The sequence below is a fragment of the Bos javanicus genome, chromosome 14, assembly GCF_032452875.1.
Source record: "Bos javanicus breed banteng chromosome 14, ARS-OSU_banteng_1.0, whole genome shotgun sequence".
Lineage (NCBI taxonomy): Eukaryota > Metazoa > Chordata > Mammalia > Artiodactyla > Bovidae > Bos > Bos javanicus.
Window position 1 is genome coordinate 2997766 of NC_083881.1, and position 19019 is coordinate 3016784.

The window sequence follows — 19019 nt, forward strand, 5'->3', positions numbered from 1 at the left end:
GGGTGGCATGCCTCTCCTGCCAGGCTCGTTTCCGCAACAGGCTTCGGCAGCTGCTTTTCCAGAGTGGGACACGGGGTCCCCAGTGGCTGGAGCCGATTGTTACGCAGACACCCAAAAGCCAGCATCTTCGCCGCCACTCGCTAGCTGTGTGGCCGTCTTGCCAGAGGGCTGGTGTGTGGTCCTCACTTAGCTATCAGTGTGCTGCCTCGTGATGCATTAAAGGCTGCACTTTCTCTCTCTCTCTCTACCCCCCACCCCCGCAGTGCTGAAGGAAGCCATACCTCTGGGCAGAGTAACGGACGAGACCATCAAGCGCTGGCGAAGGCGGTGCAGGTCCACCAGGACACGCTGCGCACCATGTACTTTGCTTGACATGTTCAGTGTTTCCAACTGTGTACCGAGTAGGATTCACATGAGACCAGCTACACTCAGACCAACAAACGCCCAGCCCTTCCATGACAGCCAGCATCGAACATGACACGTCATCCATTTTAGTAGATTCTCCATTTTCCAGAATGCCTTCCGTCCCAGATTTCAAACTTGGATTTTGAACTGCAGACCTGTATGAGACCCCCATTGTCGTAGGAAATATGGTTTGCCAAAATCTTATAAGCTGCTTACTGAAATAGAGTCCCGTGTTTCCTAAAAATCTCCTAAAACCAGTCTATGAACTCAGGGCTTTAAAACATTTTTAATTTATTTGGTCATTCAATTTACTTATTTTTAACACATGATTCTCTATGAAATTGATGGGCTCAAACTAGCTGTGAACATTCTACAAGAGTGAAAGCAACACAAAACACGTTGTGGTTTTAAAGCCTTGAACATTCTGACGTTGTCACTAAAGTTTATTTCAGAATGATGCCGGCGTGCTCCTGATCTGGCTCCCACCAGCTGTCCGGGACCCAAGGGCAGGGGCCAGGCGAGACGCCCGGGGTCTCTCATTCTGCCACCGGCCGCCTTCCGCTCAGCTCGAAGGAGGGCGCGGTGGCAGAAGATGGGCCGTGTGTGTTTATAACATTTACAGGTCCAGAGAGATTGGCAGACAAGTGCCATTTTAATAAAAAAATTATTTAAAAAAAAGAAAAAAGACAACATGCCGACAGTCTAATCATAAGAGCTGTCCTATAGGACTGTGACATTTATTTTCCAAAGTTTCTAAAGAATACGGGTCTGTGGTGATAAATACAGTACAATCCTTTTTCACTGTTATGTCTTTAATGTAAGAGAAAAAATATATATATCTGGTTTGCAGTATTAATGTGGTAGATAGATGCTGTTTTTCATTTTATTGACTACGGGGTGCTTCTTGTGATCTGTTCAGCATATCAAGAGAGTTCTGGAGCCCTGACCACCCCTTGTGGTTCTCAGTGCTGAAGTGCAGGAGTATGCGGTTGACTCTGAGTGCCCGCGGCCCGCCCCTGAGTGCTGAGTGCCCAGCCTGGACCCTCCGGGGGCCTGGGTGTGCTCCCAGCAGTCGCTCCCCCTCCCCCACCCCCTCCCCCTCCCCCCGTGTGTCACTCAGCTGATTAAGCACAAATGGAATGTATGTGTCCTTCCACTCCCGGAACGAGTCCGTGCAGCAGCGTGCACCTCTCTGGGTGTGGTTTGTTAGCCAAGCGTCATAGGATCTATGCACTGAAACTAGAGAAGGCTGTTGGCGGTGGCCCTCTGCCGGACGCGAGGCCAGTGGTCTGTGCAGGAGCGCTGCCCTCCGGGGGTGGCGGGAGAGGCAGGCCCTTCTGCTAGGATTTGCGTCCTGGCCCCAGACGTGGTTTCGCCAATCGAGAGCCGTCGCACTAAGAGTAGTGTTGTGGGCGGCTCGACGAGCTCCGCTGCGCTAAGTTGGCTTTCTGTCCTCGCAGGCAGCTGTCACAGAAACCAAATCCACGATCAGTACAGAGTCCAAGGAGACGAGCCTTCCCCTAGCGCTGCGTCCTGTCTATAGGTTTCCTCGGGCCCTGCGATGGCCCCGTCCATCCAGGCCTGACACTGACCTCTGGCGCTGGGGTGTCTCCTGCTGGGCTGAGCGCCTGCCTCCGTCTTGTGCAGGGGCTCTGAGGGGCCAGGAGGGGTGGGGACACACCGTGGGGGACGCTTGGCCTGGATTTTGGGGGCAGCGACAAAGGGATGACTATTTGTATCAGTATAGCTCAGAGTGGTGTGTGTGTGTGTGTGTGCGTGAACGCACACGTGTGTGCACATGTGGGTGTCTTATTAATGGCATTAGTCTCTTCTTGCTGTATCTTTTTTTTTTCTTTTTAAATGACAGAAGCCTCTGCTTAAAGAAATGTTGCAATTCCCTGTCATTTTATTATCAAGTGGCACTTTCTCCTATTCCGAGGGACACCAGTAAAGTACACTCTTGACTTAAATTACTGGGAGCATTCAAGCAAAGGAGGGTATCTTTTCACTAAAATATTTTTAAAGTCTTCAATGAGGTTAGTTTTCAGCCATGTTCAGTATCATGTAGAACTGTGTCTCTCCAAGGTATGTTTTACCACTTGCAACAGGATCTCGGGAGGTCGGGGCGGCGGTGGTAAAAAAAAAACTCAGTTTCCCGCACTCGCTGCCGAGTCAGAGCCTCCAGGGCGGGTGGCTGGGCATTGAGTTTGTCACCATCAGCTAGGGGCTTGGGCTGCCTGGAGTCTGAGAACTTCTGATCTAGAACCTTCTGGAGAGGAAGCTCCCCCAGGCACCCCTTCTGGCAGTGCAGGAAGACGTCTTCCTGAGCTAATGCGTTGGGGAACACTACAGGCTGGCAGAAAATGAGACCTAAATTCTTAAAAAAAAAAAATCATTTTGAAGAAAAGTTTTCTTTCTAGAGGGCCAAAGTACTTTGAGAAGGGTACTTTTTACAGCCCTAGGCTTGTTTTATGAAGTTTTTACTAAAGAGCATTCGTAAACCAGACGTCTCCAGCTGGGGTAGCTATATACCTTGGTGCATGTCTGATGGCTCAGAATTCAAATGGCTGTAGTTACAGTTGCTCAGGTAAAGAACTGTTTCCCCAAATTCCTACCAATCCTCCCATTATTAAGATAAGTTCTGAGTCAGCGTGAAACCTCAGAGTACAGTAGAGTGAGTTCAAGCCCTGCTCACATGGAAGCCGAGAGGGGCCCCTGCCTGCCTGAGCAGGTCATGCCCACCCAACCCAGAGTGACCTCGAGGCCGCCCCGAGAGGGGCTCCGGGCACCTCCGGGCTCCGCCCATGTTTGAAGGGTTTCCTGAGGTCCGTGCAGGTTGCAGAGGTGTCCGCTCGCTGGCTTTGCCCCACCCCACTGTTAAGGAAGGTGTGCCTTGCTTTAAGCAGACTGAATGTGAAAATTGTGATGTAGAAATCTGGATTCATTTGCAAGGAAAACTGGGATTTATCTCATCTCTTTAGAAGAAGTGTCTGAATTAGATTCTTATCCTGGTACTCTTCCTAATGTATTTGGTAACATTCACCTGAAGAAAAGTTAATGTAGTCCCCTCCCTTCACCACTTCCTAGTCTGTTCGACGGGCTCTCGCCCTGATTGCTAAGTGATGAAAGAAACCCAGGGAGCGATGTGGGTCGCCATGAGGAGAGCCCTCTGGCCCTGCTGAGATGCCATCCTGCTGCTGGAGTACTTCCTTTGATAAGCTCAGATGTCCCCGGTTCAGATAGATTTTGTAAAAACTGGGCATACCTGTACCTTTAGAAAGGGATTGTTTGGGTTTTGGTTTTCTGTTTCAAAAAGTCTTCACAGATACACTTGATACTACATTTTAGGGTCTGCCTCTTCTTTTCAAGATTGTGTTGCTTTTCGGTAGCATTCTCACACTCCGTGCATGGGTGTTTGCACCCTGGAACCACGAGACATCCCTGGCCACTTTGTGGCCTTCCCCGGGAGGGCCTGGTCAGAGGTCGAGTGATCTCTGTGTGCTGTGTGAAGTTGGCCGCAGTCAGTGCTGTGACTGATGTTTACCCCAGCGTGTGCTCCTTAAAAGAGACAATTCAAGTTCAGTTACTACAGCAGGGTTGTGGGGGGTGGGTATTGATATATATTGTACGTTACTGTTATTGTTGTTAAATGCAAATGTTGCTATTTATTTTTTTTTTCCTTTCTGCTCTGGTTTGATTTGCCTGATAATGGATATTCCCGTGCATGTGGTACCTGGTGAATATGATAGAAATTATTTCCCCTAACTTTTATAAATTACCTGATGTTTACCTTCGAGTTTGCTGGATGATTTATTTTTGAAAGCCACAAATGTAATTTTTCTGGATGAATTGTTTTTCTTATATATGCAGCGGTGTAATTTTGCATTGATCTGCAGGGTGATTTAAATTTTATTTTTACAAGGCAGTTTTTCAGGCAGATTATATATTTGATACAATACGTTAAGGGTAGGCCAGCCAAGCGTCCTGCAGCGGGGAGACCAGACTGCCTCGAGGAGGCCTCTGGAGGCCGGGGCGGCTTCTCTCGGCCGCTCGGTGCCAGGCAAGCGCTCGGCTTGCTTCATGGAGCCGTCCCTCGGGATCTGACGGAATCCTTGAGTGGGACTTTGATCTGTTGGACAGTTCAAAGGATTTTTTCATGGGCATTTTCCTACACCTAAGGCAGTTCCATTAGGAGGAGCTTTAGAAGCTGACATAATCCAGACAGTGGACAATCCCAGTGGCCCGGACAAGCCATAGAATTTCCCTGTGACCTCTAACTCATCTCTCACGCTCATGAGAAAAGGAATGTACAAATAAATAGAAACTTCCTCAGTGCTCATACACCTCACTTTCAGAATGCAGATACCTTATTTATATTTAAAGCCCTCCCCCAAAGCAACCAAGACTATTCTCTCCAGCTGCCGTGCCAGCAGTCGCGGCTGCAGTGACGTTTCTCAGTGTAGACACCGTGCACGTGTGACTATGTAATAGGGCTGTCCGTGTTACACACACATGCTGACTTTTTGTAAGGAAAATTTTCAACTCAAAATAATTGCACTGATTTTTTGACAGCTTCCTTTTTATTATGTCCAACTTTGCATCTGCTGTACTTGTTTGAAATGATTGTAAATAGACTTAGGATAGCAGAAATGGTGTGAGACAACGCGTTGCTTTGTTCAGTGACTCTGCCATGTTTTCCAGTGTTACGTGTTAGAGCTGTGTGGGCTGCCCGCTGCCCTGCCCCCTCTGCAGCCGTGTCTTTGTGTGCGTGTGTGTGTGCGTGTGTGTGTGTGTGTGCGCACATACGTGTTGACCATTCATGAAGGACAAGTTAGCCTCTTCGCCGTCTTTTTCTGGAAGGAAGTTTGTGGTCTATCGGAAGGAGAGTGTGCTCCCTCCTTGCGGTCTGAAGATTTAATTCTAAGAGGATTAGTTGTAAATCCCTTGAATACTTCTGGTCTGTTTAATTCCTTGTTATTTGCCATGACTCCCTAAAGCATTTGCTTCTACCTCCGTCCAGCATTTGACAGCTTGGAGAGGAAGTGTCTGAACGGCCAATGTTATTAGCGAGTCACAGTCCCCTTGCTTCTCTTTGGTCAGCCGTCATTTGAAAGCCATGAGGTCGCTGTTGTGTCAGAACTGTCATCTGTGGCTTAATCTGTAGATGCCAGGCAGACCTGGACCCCAGTGCTGTCCGTTCCTCCAGGCCTCGTGCGTTGGCCAGGTGAGAAGTGTGGGCTCTAGCCCAGCATGTGATTCTACTTGTGGGCGGGCTCCCCAGTAGCAGACACACAGAGGAGCTTTCACACCCACGCAGCCAGTCACCTGAGTGTGTGTTCCCGTCACGTTGACGCCATCTCGGTGCCCTCATTTAACGCTTTTTTTTGGATGTTTTGCCATTTTGTTGTCTAAAGTGAATGTATTGGCTTAGCCATATCACTACAGAAGGTGGTTTCTCATAAGTACCTTTTAGTATAAAAATAAGTAAATTAACGCAGATAAAGGCTACCTCTGAATTCTTAACAGGTTCATGTTTGCTTTTAAGCTTAGCTGTCCACACTGAAAATAGCCAAAATGTTGCCTGAAAAAACAGAATCGTGAACACCTCTCTGTTCAGTTCTGGCTTGAACATTGCGTGCCATACTGTGACCCCCGGGCAGTCCCCTCCCCGCACCCGGCTGTCCGGGTGGACCAGGGACTCCTCAGGGCTGCCCGGCTCCGACGTGCTGGGACTCTCGGTGGCCGGCAGGAAGGAAGCGAGAGGGCCCTTCTGCGTCGCCCTCGGGTGCAGGGCCGTGGACGGCGGGACCTGGAAGGGACCCGCTGTCCTGGCATTTCCCTGTCCTATCTGATGTAAGGAAGCACTTTTTCTTTCCTGCTTTATTTATGAATGGGTTGAAAGTGGCTCCTTCTCTCTTCTCCCTTTTTGTACACTCTATAAAATCACAAAGGTGCTTAAACACCAACTCTCGTGCAAATAGTTCTTTTACAGTAGCTGCATGGTTTCAAAATGCAGTGCAGGTGTCAGTGACCTCTGACTTGGGAACCCTTGAGTGCTGTCACTCCATACTTTAAAATGAGCCAAGGTTCAAAAGCAAAATGTTCTGTTCAAATCCAAGGCCGTTTGTTGAGAGGAGCACAGGGGCCAGGGCAGCAGCATCCTGAATGGGCGGCGGTTCCCGCTGCCGGTGCCCCGGACCGGACGCCCCCTGCGGGGCGGCTGGCCTGGGAGAGCTTGACATCCCGTGTGATTTACCACTTTGCCGTCAGAAATGTGCTGTGCCCACACGCTGCTGTGGGATTATCAGGCTCACCCTCTGCTCCTTTGCATCTTTTCTTTAGGTTCCTCGTGTTCTCATCTTCAGAAGGTGAGCATTTGCTCCTAAGTCTGGAGGGACAGGCGTCTGGGTGGGAGGGGGTGGCTCCGAGCTCCTCTGGATGCACCTCAACCTTGACTTTGCCCCAGAGAGGTTCCAGGGGCACCATTAGGAGGAAGCCCTTGCCTTTAACGCCACATGCTGTGCTATAATTCCCAGAGCGCCAAGTGCCCTTTGCAGTCTTAAGAATGTGCAGTTCTGCAGTCGCGCTGTCCTACAGGCAGACCACCCCAAGGGGCATGGGCGTGGGGGGTGCCTATGGGGGTGCCCGCCGCGTCCACTGACCCACTTTAGCCCAGTGGTTGCTGGGCTCTTCAGTGACTCGGTTTGCAGCCAGAATCGCAGGCAGGGTTTTCCAGTGGCCCCCTGGGGTCCCAGCATGGGTCTGCTCCCTCCTCACCACTTTTGCGCTCATGAAAGGTCACTAAAGATGAGGGAACTGAAGGAGATTATTGGTGCTTTTGTTCACATGTTTCTGTCTTACTGGTTGATGTGAGAAATGCAGTGTGTTAGACCTTAGATGGCCCTGGTGGTGTGACTGAGGGTTGAGTCCTCACCTTCAGACAGTCAGAGGAGGCTAGTTACAACTTGCTTGGAACTAGTTACAACTTTCTAGTTACAACTTCCTTGGATGTGAGTAGTTCAGAGTTAAAGCTAAAACACCAAATACTGACTACCCCCCCCCCCCCCCGCCATGTGTCTCTGGGAACTTCGTTCGTGTTCAGGCCAACCTCATTCAGTACTTCTGGAATCTTCAAGGTCCTCAGACCTGGGAGTCGATCTCAGGATCAACTTGACAGAACTGGGTGCGTGTAGGGAGCGCTGGGTTCCTCTGGGCTCCGGAGATGCTGGCAACAACCCTAGGTGTGGGTGAGGGCAGCCCCTCGCCCAGCAGGCAGGTGGTGCCCAGGCCTCCCTGGCCTCTGGTGGTGCCAAGTGGAGCACGTTCTGGAGACCCCATCTCAGCCTCTGTGCCTTTCACGTCCAGTCCTCGGGGTCCTTTCGGAATTGCATCAGGCTGCGTTGTTGGAAGGAAGCTGGCCCTCTGCCCTAGAAGCTGCTTCTGCTCCTTGGCTCCCACGGACGGCCCCGTGCAGGAACCACTGGGTTCTGGCTGGGGGCTCCTTCCAGGCCCTGAGCACATCTGTCCACAGCACCTCTCTGTCAGTCAGGCGCTGACCGTGACCGCCAGCCAACCTGGGGGTTTTGTTCTCACAGTCACTCGTCGAGAATGTTGAGTGTTAACGGAACGAGACTGTTTTCAGGAAGGAACTGGAGCTGGCATTGTGTCTTTGTGAAATGCGTGTGAAGACTCGGAGGCCGGGTGCCGGAGCGCTCATTGTGGTGGTTTGTAACGTGGGGGAGTGGTGTCACCTGGAGCCGTGCATGCAGGACTCAGGCTCTGCCGCCTCGAAGATGTAGGTTTTGGCTCTGACTTTTCCAAGCCAGGTATTGAGTTGAGCAGATTTCTTGGCTGATGGTCCAGTTAAAAGCCACCCTTCTCTGTCAGTGGATGGTTTTAAGTAGGGGAAATGACCCAATGTTATTTAAACTTAAAAGGCCTTCTTGGTGGCCATTCTTGGTCCTTCCCTCTCCCCTCACTCTCCCTCCTGAAAGGCAGAGGCGCCAGCCGGCATGGGGGCTGGACAGCAATGACTTTGGGTTCCTCTTCAAAGCCGGATACACATGTGACTAGAATCCTGGGAAGTCTGCAGTTTAGCACTAACTGAAAGTTGCCTCCTGAGTTTGATCGTGGATTTTAAATGTAGTTGTTCAAGATATCAACTCATGTTTTGTAATTATAGAGGCAAATGAGTTTTTACTTTTTAAAGAGTTTTAAGGGAATAATTGTGAGTTTCTGTGCAGCAAAGTGGCTAATTACTCATTAAACATAAGAATGTAGTGTCTAAATCCAGATTTTTTCTTACCTCTGGTACACTTTAGATTGCTTACCTAGTATGTATTGAGGGGTTTTTGACCCTGAGTTTTATCAACTTTTCTAGTTTTATTTTATTTTTATAAAATAATTGAAAAAACCAAAAATGAATTCAAAAGTTCCATAGGTAGATCTTTCCCCTTAATTTCCCCCCATGCAAAAAAAAAAAAAAAAAATTTTAGAAAGACATTTTGAATCAAAATGTATTATGACCATGTAAAGTTTACTGTTTTCTAAGAAGCTGAGCAGCTAAAGGGCCTCATTCCAGGTGGTACTGTGTGTGCCGTCTGCGAACGCGGTTGCCTGTGTGGTGGGTCCACGTGGCAGTGTCTGTGCTTGGTGTAGAGACCGTGCAGTGCTGTTGTGTAAATGGACAGTTCCTGTATAAACTAGTGTTTATATGCATTGGCCTCTGTATAACTTTTCATTTGCTACATGAATTGTAAAATTAAATATGAAATTATAATACCTGCTAAATACGATTCTGAGGCTTCCTGTCCTTGTCTTTTAGTTTAATACCATTCTGTGTGTTTTGAGGATGTTCCATGCTTGCATGATGCTAGGTGGTAACGCCACTTTAAATTAAGCCTTAATCAGATATTAAATTTGTAAGTTTCAGAGTATGCAAAAATACTAGGCAGAATGAGTTTAAACTGTTCAGATCAAGATGCTATATCTTAATTCAGCAAGTCTTTTCTCCGGAGTTACAAAGGGAAACTTTCACTGATACAGCGCTCGCTCGCTCTCTGGTCTGGCTGCTGCCATTGCTTGATGAAAATGGACCATTGTGCATTTCTGTGGCAGTCAGTCAAAGACCTGTTCTGAAAGTCTTGAGACTTTGTCAGGGTTATTTTTAAATGTTTGATTTTTTTTTTTTTCCCTCCAGTTTGAGATGTTTTTATGGCTGATGGAGAGTATGATTTGGGTATAAATCTTTGCAGACCTGCTCATGTTCTAAGCTTTCTTCAGGTAGTGCCACCTGTCATTGTTTCTGCTTACGATTAAATGGGTTTTTGTTTTTGTAAAAGCATCTTAAATTTAGACATAAAATGGAGGGGACCCAGCTTTCTTTACAATGTGGATCTACCTCAGTTAAACAGTTGGGTGCTATTTACTAAGCCTGTCAAACTAAATTGGAAAAAGTAACAAAACAGTGAAATATATAACTCCACACAAAGCTTGAAAACATAATTTCCGTTTATTTAATAATATTTTTATTTATTTTGTGCCTTTCGTGTTTAATCCTAATACATTGAAAAAATCAGTATGAAATTAAATATTTTATATTGTACATGGGGAGAAAAAGCCCAATTGGCCATGGAATCTGAGAGATCACCCCAGCTAACTACTAACACATATTGGAATCCCAACTGCCCTCTTGTGAAAAGAAAAAAATTATGCCCAAGAGCAAATATGACGTTTTACAAGCAAATTTCAGACTCTTCTATGCATGTATTTGTAGCTATCACTTCATTTTCTGTGCCAATGAAGGGGCGGCCAAAACAACTCACACACTCTTGTCCTTGCTTCTCTCATCGCGCAGGCCCCCACCCCCGCCCCGGGCGTATTTTATAAGTTCATTTCATAAGCAACGGATGGACTGTTGTCGACTGAGTCTCTCCCGACCTCCTGGTGGGGGTGCTGATAGCCATCGACCGAGGAAGGGAGAGCCCTTGGCTGTGGGGGAGGGGAGCAGGGGTGCTGTGCAGCACCCCAGGATTTCTGTGAGTTAGGAAAGCTTTCTGGCAGGTGAGAAAATAAGATAGGAGATCGATGACTTTCCATGCTTTTATATTTGGCAGTTTACAAGTCTAGACTTTTCCTACTATGGCAATCTTTTTTAATTCTTTGGAGGTAACACAATATTTTGGAGTCTTAAGAATTTGATTTTATACCAATAAGAAATAAAAATTAGGGATCTTTCCTGTAGTATATAGTTTTACTATTTTAAAGAGATCTCTGAATTTTACAAGAGAACCAACATTCCTTAGTGGCAAAACTCTGAAGGTTGATTTGGGAGGCTTTTTGCTGCAGGATCTCAAAAAAATTGGGATGATTCTAGTTAAATGTTTTTTAATTTTTAAACTTCCATCAGGTCAATACGTAAGCTATATTTTGTAAAGAGTAAATCATCCTTTAGTATGCTGCATGTAAAGATCAGCGTTGTTGCACTTTCTCAATAATAATAAATGCCCTACAATTGGCTCATCAGTAAGCATTTTGTTTTTTACCTAACAAGAGTACTTTGGGGCAGGTGATTAAATTTATATAGGTACCTCAAGAAAAAGAACCTGAATATGCTGCATTTTGTTTCTTTAGCTTGTATATGTAGCATTTTGTTCTGCTCTTATTTTTTTGTTTAGATATATGCTTTTTGGACCCCAACAGGCTGTTGAAGAGATCTTAAAGTTACTCTTGTAGGGTTACAGTATCTACAGTATCCTTTTTTTTTTTTTTTTTTTTTAACTTACTGCAATATCTGGTTCAAAGGTTGCCCACCAGGAGATTAATACTTTACCCAAATACACCTGAGAAAAAGGATACCATGTTTATAAGCAGACAATAATGTTTCTAATCCTTTCTGTTCATGCTGCTTTCTTACTTTTCTCCATATCACCAAGAGGTTGGATGACTTACTTCTAAGGTCAGACTTAAACATCATGGCATCTTAATGTTTTCAACACAGACCTCACAAACTCGCCATTGAGTAAAGTAGCATGACCCTAAAGGTGTTGCTGGCGCTAAGCAGCCGCGTCCATCCGGGCTCTGAAGAGCCGGTCTCGACACTTCTGTGTTCCCAGCACTCACCCTAAACTGAACAGACGGGGAGTGGTCTTAATTGACAAAGACTAAACTGGTGAAGAAAGCTAAAGGCTGAGACACTGAGCATCTATGGTGGTGTTTAAGCTTAGCTGGGTCCTTTCGAGTTTGTTTTACAGCTTACTAGGTTAAGTAGTTTGCACTATTTTTGCAATAAATCCATGGAAAACCTAACAGTTATTTGTTTTGTTTCTTATTGTGTGTATATAAACTAATACTAAAAAGTTTGGCATAGTGTTTTTTTCACCTTACATAACCTTTAACATGCACAGAATGCTGTAAATCTGATAAAATATGATGTGAATGATATTTTATAAAGTTATTTTGTATGGTGTCAATTTTGTTTTGCCTCATACTATGTCAGCAAAAAAAAAAAAATAAAATTCCTTGTATTTACAGCTGCCTCTCCCAAAGACCTTCTGTTACTCATGTGTTTATTTGGGGGTTTCCATCCACACAGGTTAAGATTCCAGGCCTCTGAGGTAGAAGCACCCCTTGGGTGACACAAGTCTAGGGCCTTATTTTATACGTTGGGCCCCTTGAGAACTGGGAGTCTGGGGATAAACCTAGGATTGAACCGGATGGAACAAATGTGGTATCCAGGATGAGGTGGGTGTTCCTCCTCTAGCAGCCGTGAGAAAGGGTGAAGTGAAAAGTCATTCAGCTAAACCCCAGTCAAGTGTGAACCCCTGAGCTCCATGCTTTGTGGGATACAGCTGACCGAATCTGGGGCCTGAGCCTGGTGGGTCACTCACCCTCTGCTCGGTGGCCTCCCTCTGGGCTGTCTGACTTCTGTCTGTACTGGAGAGAATATGTCGTGTTGAGAGATAAGGAAGGTAGGAATAAGAAAACAGGAAACTAGCTGAGAATCCCTAGGACAGACACTGAGCTAAAGCAGGCCAAAGTTTGTGTTTTAAAGCTATTTTTTTATTTTTAAGAACAATTAAATAATATGCGTTCACTATAGAGAATGTAAAAATTCAGATAAACATAGAAATGTTAAATTAACAGTAATCACAACACAAAATCACAACCACACAAAACCTGTACCAAATATTTATAGGGCTTTATTTCTAACAAAATGGGAAATAAGAAAAAGTTTTTCAGATTTTTAAAAAGGAAAAAAAAACAGGGGGAGGGGCAAAGAACAGGAGCAACCCAAGTTGCGCAGTATCCATTCACCTGTGGAGTGGATAAACAAATGGTACATCCATACAAAGAAATCCTACTCAGCAGTAAAAAGGAATGGACTGCTGATACTGCAAGTGCACTACGCTAAAATAAAAAGTCCGATTCAAAGCCTATATACTATATGATTCCATTTATACGACATACGTGCTGGAAAGATGAGTGGGCAAACCATGGTCTGTGGGTGCAATGTGGCCTGCTATGTTCTTGTATGGCATATAAACTAATACTATTGACTTTTACATTCTTAAGTGGTTGTAAAGAAGTCAAAAGATTCCATGAACCATGAAAATCATACAAAATTTAAATCTCAGTGTCCATAAGTTTTCTCAAGTACAGGCACGCTCATTCCTTTATGTGCTGTCTGTGGCTGCTTTTGAACTAGTAAGAGTTGTCTAGCAGTGAGAGATTCTGTAGCCCTTCCAGAAAAAGTCTGGGACTCCCTCTGCCAGGGCGTAGGAGGGGAGCACTGGGCCTCAGTGGCGGCGGTTACATGCTTGCCTCTGTGAGCGCTCAGGATTGCACGCTGGGGCTTCCCCGGGGGCTCAGTGCTAAAGCATTCACCTGCCAATGCAGGGGACACAGGTTTGACCCCCGGTCCAGGAGGATCCCACATGCCCATGTGCCACGACCATTGAGCCTTTGCTAGAGCCCGGGAGCCACAACTACTGAAGCCCCAACAGCCCAGAGCCCGTGCCCCGCAACAGAAGAAGCCACTGCAGTGACTAGTCCACGCACCGCAGCTACAGACTAGCGCCCCCGTTCGCCACGACTAGAGAAACGAAGACCCAGCACAGCCAAAAATAAATAAAATTATTTTTTTTTAAACCTGTACATTTAAAAAGTAGATTTTAAAATATTTTAATAAAATTTAAAAACAAGAGGGACAGAAAACAGGAGCGACTGCCTGGGGATAAGGGAAGGAACGAACTTCAGGGGGATACAGAGGAACATCTGGAGGGACGGAATTGTTCTGTATATATTGACTGCTGACACAACCAACAGAATGGACATTAAAGGATGATTTTACTGGATGAAAATTCAAACTCAGTTTTAAAAAAAGACTGAAAAGACATGAGCTAAAATATACCTTAAGTGAATAGAAATAGGGCTTATGGTTTTCTCTTGTGGATAGTAAAAACAATTACTATGAAGGAATAGTAAAAATGATGGAGATCTTCAATAATACAGAATGCTTTGTAATTCTTTTAAGAAAGACATGCTTAGGCAGAGGTAATATTTCTTAGTGTATTTCATTTAATAATGTGATATGAAATTTTTCTCCAGGAATAGAAGTATTAGAAAGTGCTTATTTTTGGACTTCAGTGGTTAAGACTGCATGCAGGCTTCCACTGCAGAAGGCTCAGGTTTGATCCCTGGTTGGGGAACTAAGATCCCACATGTTGGCCAGCCAACGCAGGAGACCCAGGTTCGGTCACTGGGGAATGATTCCACAAGGCTCGGGGCAACTAACCCTGTAAGCCATAGCTACTGAGCCCATATGCACCTAGAGCCCTGCTCTGCAAACAGAGAAGTCACCACAATGAGAAGCCCACAGACCGCAATAGGAGTAGGCCCCTCTGGCCACAACCAGAGAAATCCTAAGCACAGCAACAAAGACTCAGGGCAGCCAAAACTACATTAATTAAAAAAATAGTAATAGAGGGTTCTAAAACTAGTTCCATAGAACAGTTTACTATAAAAATATGTACAGATTTTAAATCAGAACTACAATGAGGTATCATCTCACACGGATCAGAAAAAGTCTACAAACAATAAATGCTGGAGAGAGTGTGGAGAAAAGGGAACCCTCTTACACTGTTGGTGGGAATGAAAACTGATATAGCCACTATGCAGAATAGTATGGAGATTCCTTAAAAAACTAGGACTAAAACTACCATATGACCCAGCAATCCCACTATTGGGCATATATGCTGAGGGAACCATAACTGACATACAGCCCAACGCTCACTGCAGCACTACTTACGATAGATAGGACACAGCAGCAACCTAGATGTCCACCGGCAGATGAATGGATAAACAAGCTGTAGTACATACACACAATGGAGTATTGCTCAGCTATAAAAAGGAACGCATTTGACTCAGTTTCAATGAGGTGGACAAACCTAGAGCCTATTATACAGAGTGAAGTAAGTCAGAAAAAGATAAATATTGTACATTAACACATAGATAAGGAATCTAGAAAGACAGTACTGAAGAACCAGTCTACAGGGCAGCAATGGAGACGCAGACACACACAAGAGACTTGGACACAGCGGAGGAGGGAGAAGGTGGGATGATTTGAGAGAGTAGCACTGAAACATATACGTTACCATATGTAAAACAGATAGCCAGCGGGGATTTTCGGTATGTCACAGGAAATCCAAAGCTGGTGTTCTGGGATAACCTAGAGGGGTGCGATAGGGAGGGAGGTGGAAGGGAGGTTTAAGAGGGAGGGAACATATGTATACCTGATTCATCTTGATGTATGGCAGAAACCATCACAATACTGTAAAGTAATCTCCAATTAAAAATAAAATGCAAAAAAAAATACAGCTTTTAATCAAGAAAAATTTATTTTACAGTTTAAAAAAATGCAGTATTTGGATGAATACAAAGTCAGATTGTCTTGAAATACAAAAATCCTACCTACAGACTACATATTTAGCTAAAACAGGATCTAGCTGTTTACAAGAACTAATTTCAAAATATACATATGTGAGTCGACACAACTGGTATTTTACAAGTTCTTGAAAATCTATCTTCAAACTAGAAAGTTAAGCAGAGTCCCTCTTCCTCTGGAGCTCAGCGCTGCAGACGGGCTGTGCCTTCCAGTACGCAGGCTGTTGGCAGTCCCCTCCCACTCCAGCAGCAGTGTGGGCTTGGGGAAGAGAGGCTGCTATCTGGGTTCCTTTCCTGTTGGCTATTTATGGCAGAGGTGCATTATGCTCCGTCTCAGCCAGGGAAGAACATAACGTAAGTGAAGTCTCTGAAGGGTGGACAGACTAACGCTTGCTTCACAGCCAAGGTGCTAATCCAGGAGGGTCCTCACCAGGCTCATCTTTGGGGTCAGGATTCCGCTTCGTCATCATCAGTCTCATCGTTGTTATTCTCCTCCTCCTCCTCTTCTCTCTTCTCTTTAAGCATTTTCAGATATTTACTAGCTAAAATCTTCTTTGGTAATATATCTTAAAAACATAAAGCTAACATCAGCAATGCAAATTTCAAAACGTGCTAGTCCCTGCTATGACCTCTAAAACAGGTTCCAAGACGAGACAAATTTCAGACTACACTTCTGGGGTGAAATAGCAGGAAACTAGCACTGCCTCCTGACTAATGCTAAATACCTGTTTCTATTTCACTGATTGCAAACTATGTTCTTCTCTGTGCTGGTAACTACTGGAAGCAACCCTGTCCAACCCACCTGACAAAGTGCTGGCCCCGAGGATCACCTTAAGCTCTTTTTGTTCCACAACAACAATGATGAGTTTCTGTTTCCCCATCCAAATAAGGAGGAGTCTGAGGGGTGGGCCTGCCCGGCTTGCCCAGACACCCTGTGCAGGTTGCCAACTTAATTCGTGCTCTAGGTAAACCGCATTACAAACATACTCAAATAGACAAAACTAAACCTCTGGTCCTGTGCCAGGTAAACTGTGGCACCTGGAAAAAGCACCAAAATGTCTACTCCAGTGAAAGCAGAAAATAAGCGGAGGAAAAGCTGTAATTACTATTTTTTAACCAAAATATTTCAAAAGCAAAGTACCTGCAAGAAACTGAAAAGTTTCCGACTCTTCTGCAGTATTTGATAAGTCACTATAGGTGAGTGCTTTCTTTTCTTTTCCACTGCCATGTCTGTAGGAATAGGTGGCGAGATATTGAACAAAGAGTTCCTAAAAGTGAAAAAGTAAAATTAAAGGTGTGCTTTGAAAACCTACCACAGACCTCACTTTTTAATTACATTAAGTTTAGATGATTGCAGATTATCCTGGTTCATCAAATTATAAGAGAAATAAATGGAGAAAGGAGAAATATGAGGTCAGGAAGAGAGTAAGACTGAATTAAAGTTGGCAGGAAAACAGAGATTTCCTAAAAGTTTATTTTAGATTTCTAACTTACAAAAAATATATAAATATAACAATAAATCATAACTGTTTAATGCCCAACCTCTACAGTTAAAGAGGGGCAAGAGACCATTCAAAAATTCTCTGCGCTCAGGAACACACATTGTGTATAAATGTACATTGTGTAGGGTGGTCCCCCTACAACCCTAAGTCAACAACCTGAAGGTAAAAAATGATCAATTTCCTGTTCTACCCAGATACCTTCCCTAAGGCAACCACCTGAAATGAGCCTCTCTGTTTTTAGATCCATCTAATTGAGTTTTAGTAAGGGATTAAAGAAGTAATTGCAAAACTCTTAACTCCTTAATATCTACAGAATGAAATGGAACAAATATCCCAAAACTACTCAATTTCCTACTTCCTTTAGCTCCAGCTTTGACCAACATACCCTTGGGACACTATCTACCCAACTAACAGGGCTGGAAAATGGATTCCAAGGAAAGTTAAAGACTGAAGCAGAAACCTGGCCAAGGGTTAAAAACAGGAAGGTTCTGGCCTACCTAGACCAAATCAAGAGACAATTATTTGGGCCTAAAACTTTAATTCTGGCCCAGGGTCCCAATAGTCAAAGCTATGGTTTTTCCACTAGTCATGTATGGACCATAAAGAAAGCTGAGCATCGAAGAGTTGATGCTTTCCAACTGTGGTGTTGGAGAAGGCTCTTGAGAGTCCCTTACTGCACAGCAAGAAGGTCTAACCAGTCGAACGTAAAGGAAATCGACCCTGAATATTCACTGGAAGGACTGATGCTAAAGATGAAGCTCCAATACTTTGGTCACCTGAGACGAAGAGCCGACTCTATTACAAAAGACCCTGATACTGGGAAAGACTGAAGGCAGAAGAAGGGGACGACAGAGGACGAGATGGCTGGATGGCATCGCCGACTCAACTACAGGGGACAGAGAAGGCTGGGGTCCCGCAGCCCACGCGGTCGCCAAGAGTCGGACACGACTCGTGGACTGTACAACAACTGGGCCCAGGAGACTCGGGACAGCGTGGGCAAGCGGCCAGGCCCGGCCGCACCTCCTGAGGAAGCCCTCTCCCTGAACTGTTTAAGGAGCTGGGGCCCAAAGCCACGAAAAAGACCGGAAGCGACAAAAGGAGGGGCGGTGGGGCCCCTAGTTCAGTGACGCTAGAGGAGGGGACATCAAAAACCGCCTACGCGCCAAAGCCTAGACCTCCCCCACGCGAGGGACGGCGGGAACGGGGTGGGCGTGGCGACAAGGGCGCGAAGGACGGCGGGAGCGGAAAGAGCGGGCGGCCAGGCGCGCGAAGGAGGGCGGGAGCGGAAAGAGCGGGCGGCTGGGCGCGCGAAGGAGGGCGGGAGCGGCACCGGGGGGCGGGGCGAAGGTCGCGCGCGGGAGCTGGGGCGCGCGCGATAGAAGAGGGGCGTAAGGCGGCCCTCAAAAGAAAAGGGGCCGCAGCGCAGGGGCCCGAAATGGACACGGCAGGGCGCAGGGCCCGGCGGGCGGGGCGGGGCGCAACGGTTTCGGGCGGCACCACCGCCGTCCCCGGTTCCTCAACTCCTCCCTGCGCGTCCCGCCTCACCGTGGCCTTGGCGGTGAGCACCAGCGCCTCCTGGTTGATGCTGGACACTTCGGGGGAGCTCTTCATGATGACCCGGATGCGGGACAGGGGCAGCGACACCAACCGCTGCTCCCCGCACTTATCCTTGCCCACGACCATGTCCGCCATCTCTGCGCCCCGCCCCCGCGGCGGCGGCGGCAGCCCCTACCAGCCGCAAGGTGGCCGGCCTACACGGTCGGTGTAGGAGAGCGACGTCCCACTGCCCCGTGGGAGTTGTAGTGTTGTGTGGTGCGGCGGCGGGGGCGGACTACAAATCCCGTGATGCCGCGCTCCCCCCGCGGCTGTGCGCGCGGAGCGAAAAATGCTACCCGAAGTTCAGGCGGGGCGGGGGCGGCCGTGGGTGGGGAGTTCGGCCTTGGGAAGAAATTCCGTGAAGGAAAACAGCGTGAAAAGAGAGAAACTGGGGCAAAAAGGGAGAAGGCTGGGCAGTGAGGAGAGAAAACTGCCCTACTGATTAGAAAGCGCTCTACCGGGAAAAAGAGCCGCAAGGCAAAGGCCCTGAGGGAGGACCCTTTTAAGAAGGGTAAAATGACCGCTCTGTGGGCAGGTGTGCTAGGTGAAGTCCGAGAGGTAGCCAGGGGCTAG

General features: G+C 46.5%; 2 protein-coding genes across 5 annotated transcripts in view; one reads left to right on the forward strand and one right to left on the reverse strand.

The window, feature by feature from the left end:
* AGO2 (argonaute RISC catalytic component 2) overlaps positions 1–11936 on the forward strand; it is a 93743-nt gene extending 81807 nt beyond the window's left edge. For all 4 annotated transcript variants that reach the window (XM_061438514.1, XM_061438511.1, XM_061438513.1 and 1 more), the window contains one exon: positions 264–11936. In XM_061438514.1, the coding sequence (XP_061294498.1) occupies positions 264–372 (109 nt within the window). In that variant the 3' untranslated portion in view covers positions 373–11936. The remainder of the gene's footprint in view (positions 1–263) is intronic.
* A 3341-nt stretch (positions 11937–15277) lies between these two features.
* CHRAC1 (chromatin accessibility complex subunit 1) lies at positions 15278–18659 on the reverse strand. The gene is made up of 3 exons (XM_061438515.1): positions 18396–18659; positions 16490–16616; positions 15278–15914 (listed from the first exon to the last, which is right to left on the reverse strand). Exons 1-3 carry the CDS (start codon positions 18540–18542, stop codon positions 15796–15798), a joined length of 393 nt encoding a protein of 130 aa, XP_061294499.1. The 5' UTR covers positions 18543–18659; the 3' UTR covers positions 15278–15795.
* Between the last annotated feature and the right edge of the window lie 360 nt (positions 18660–19019).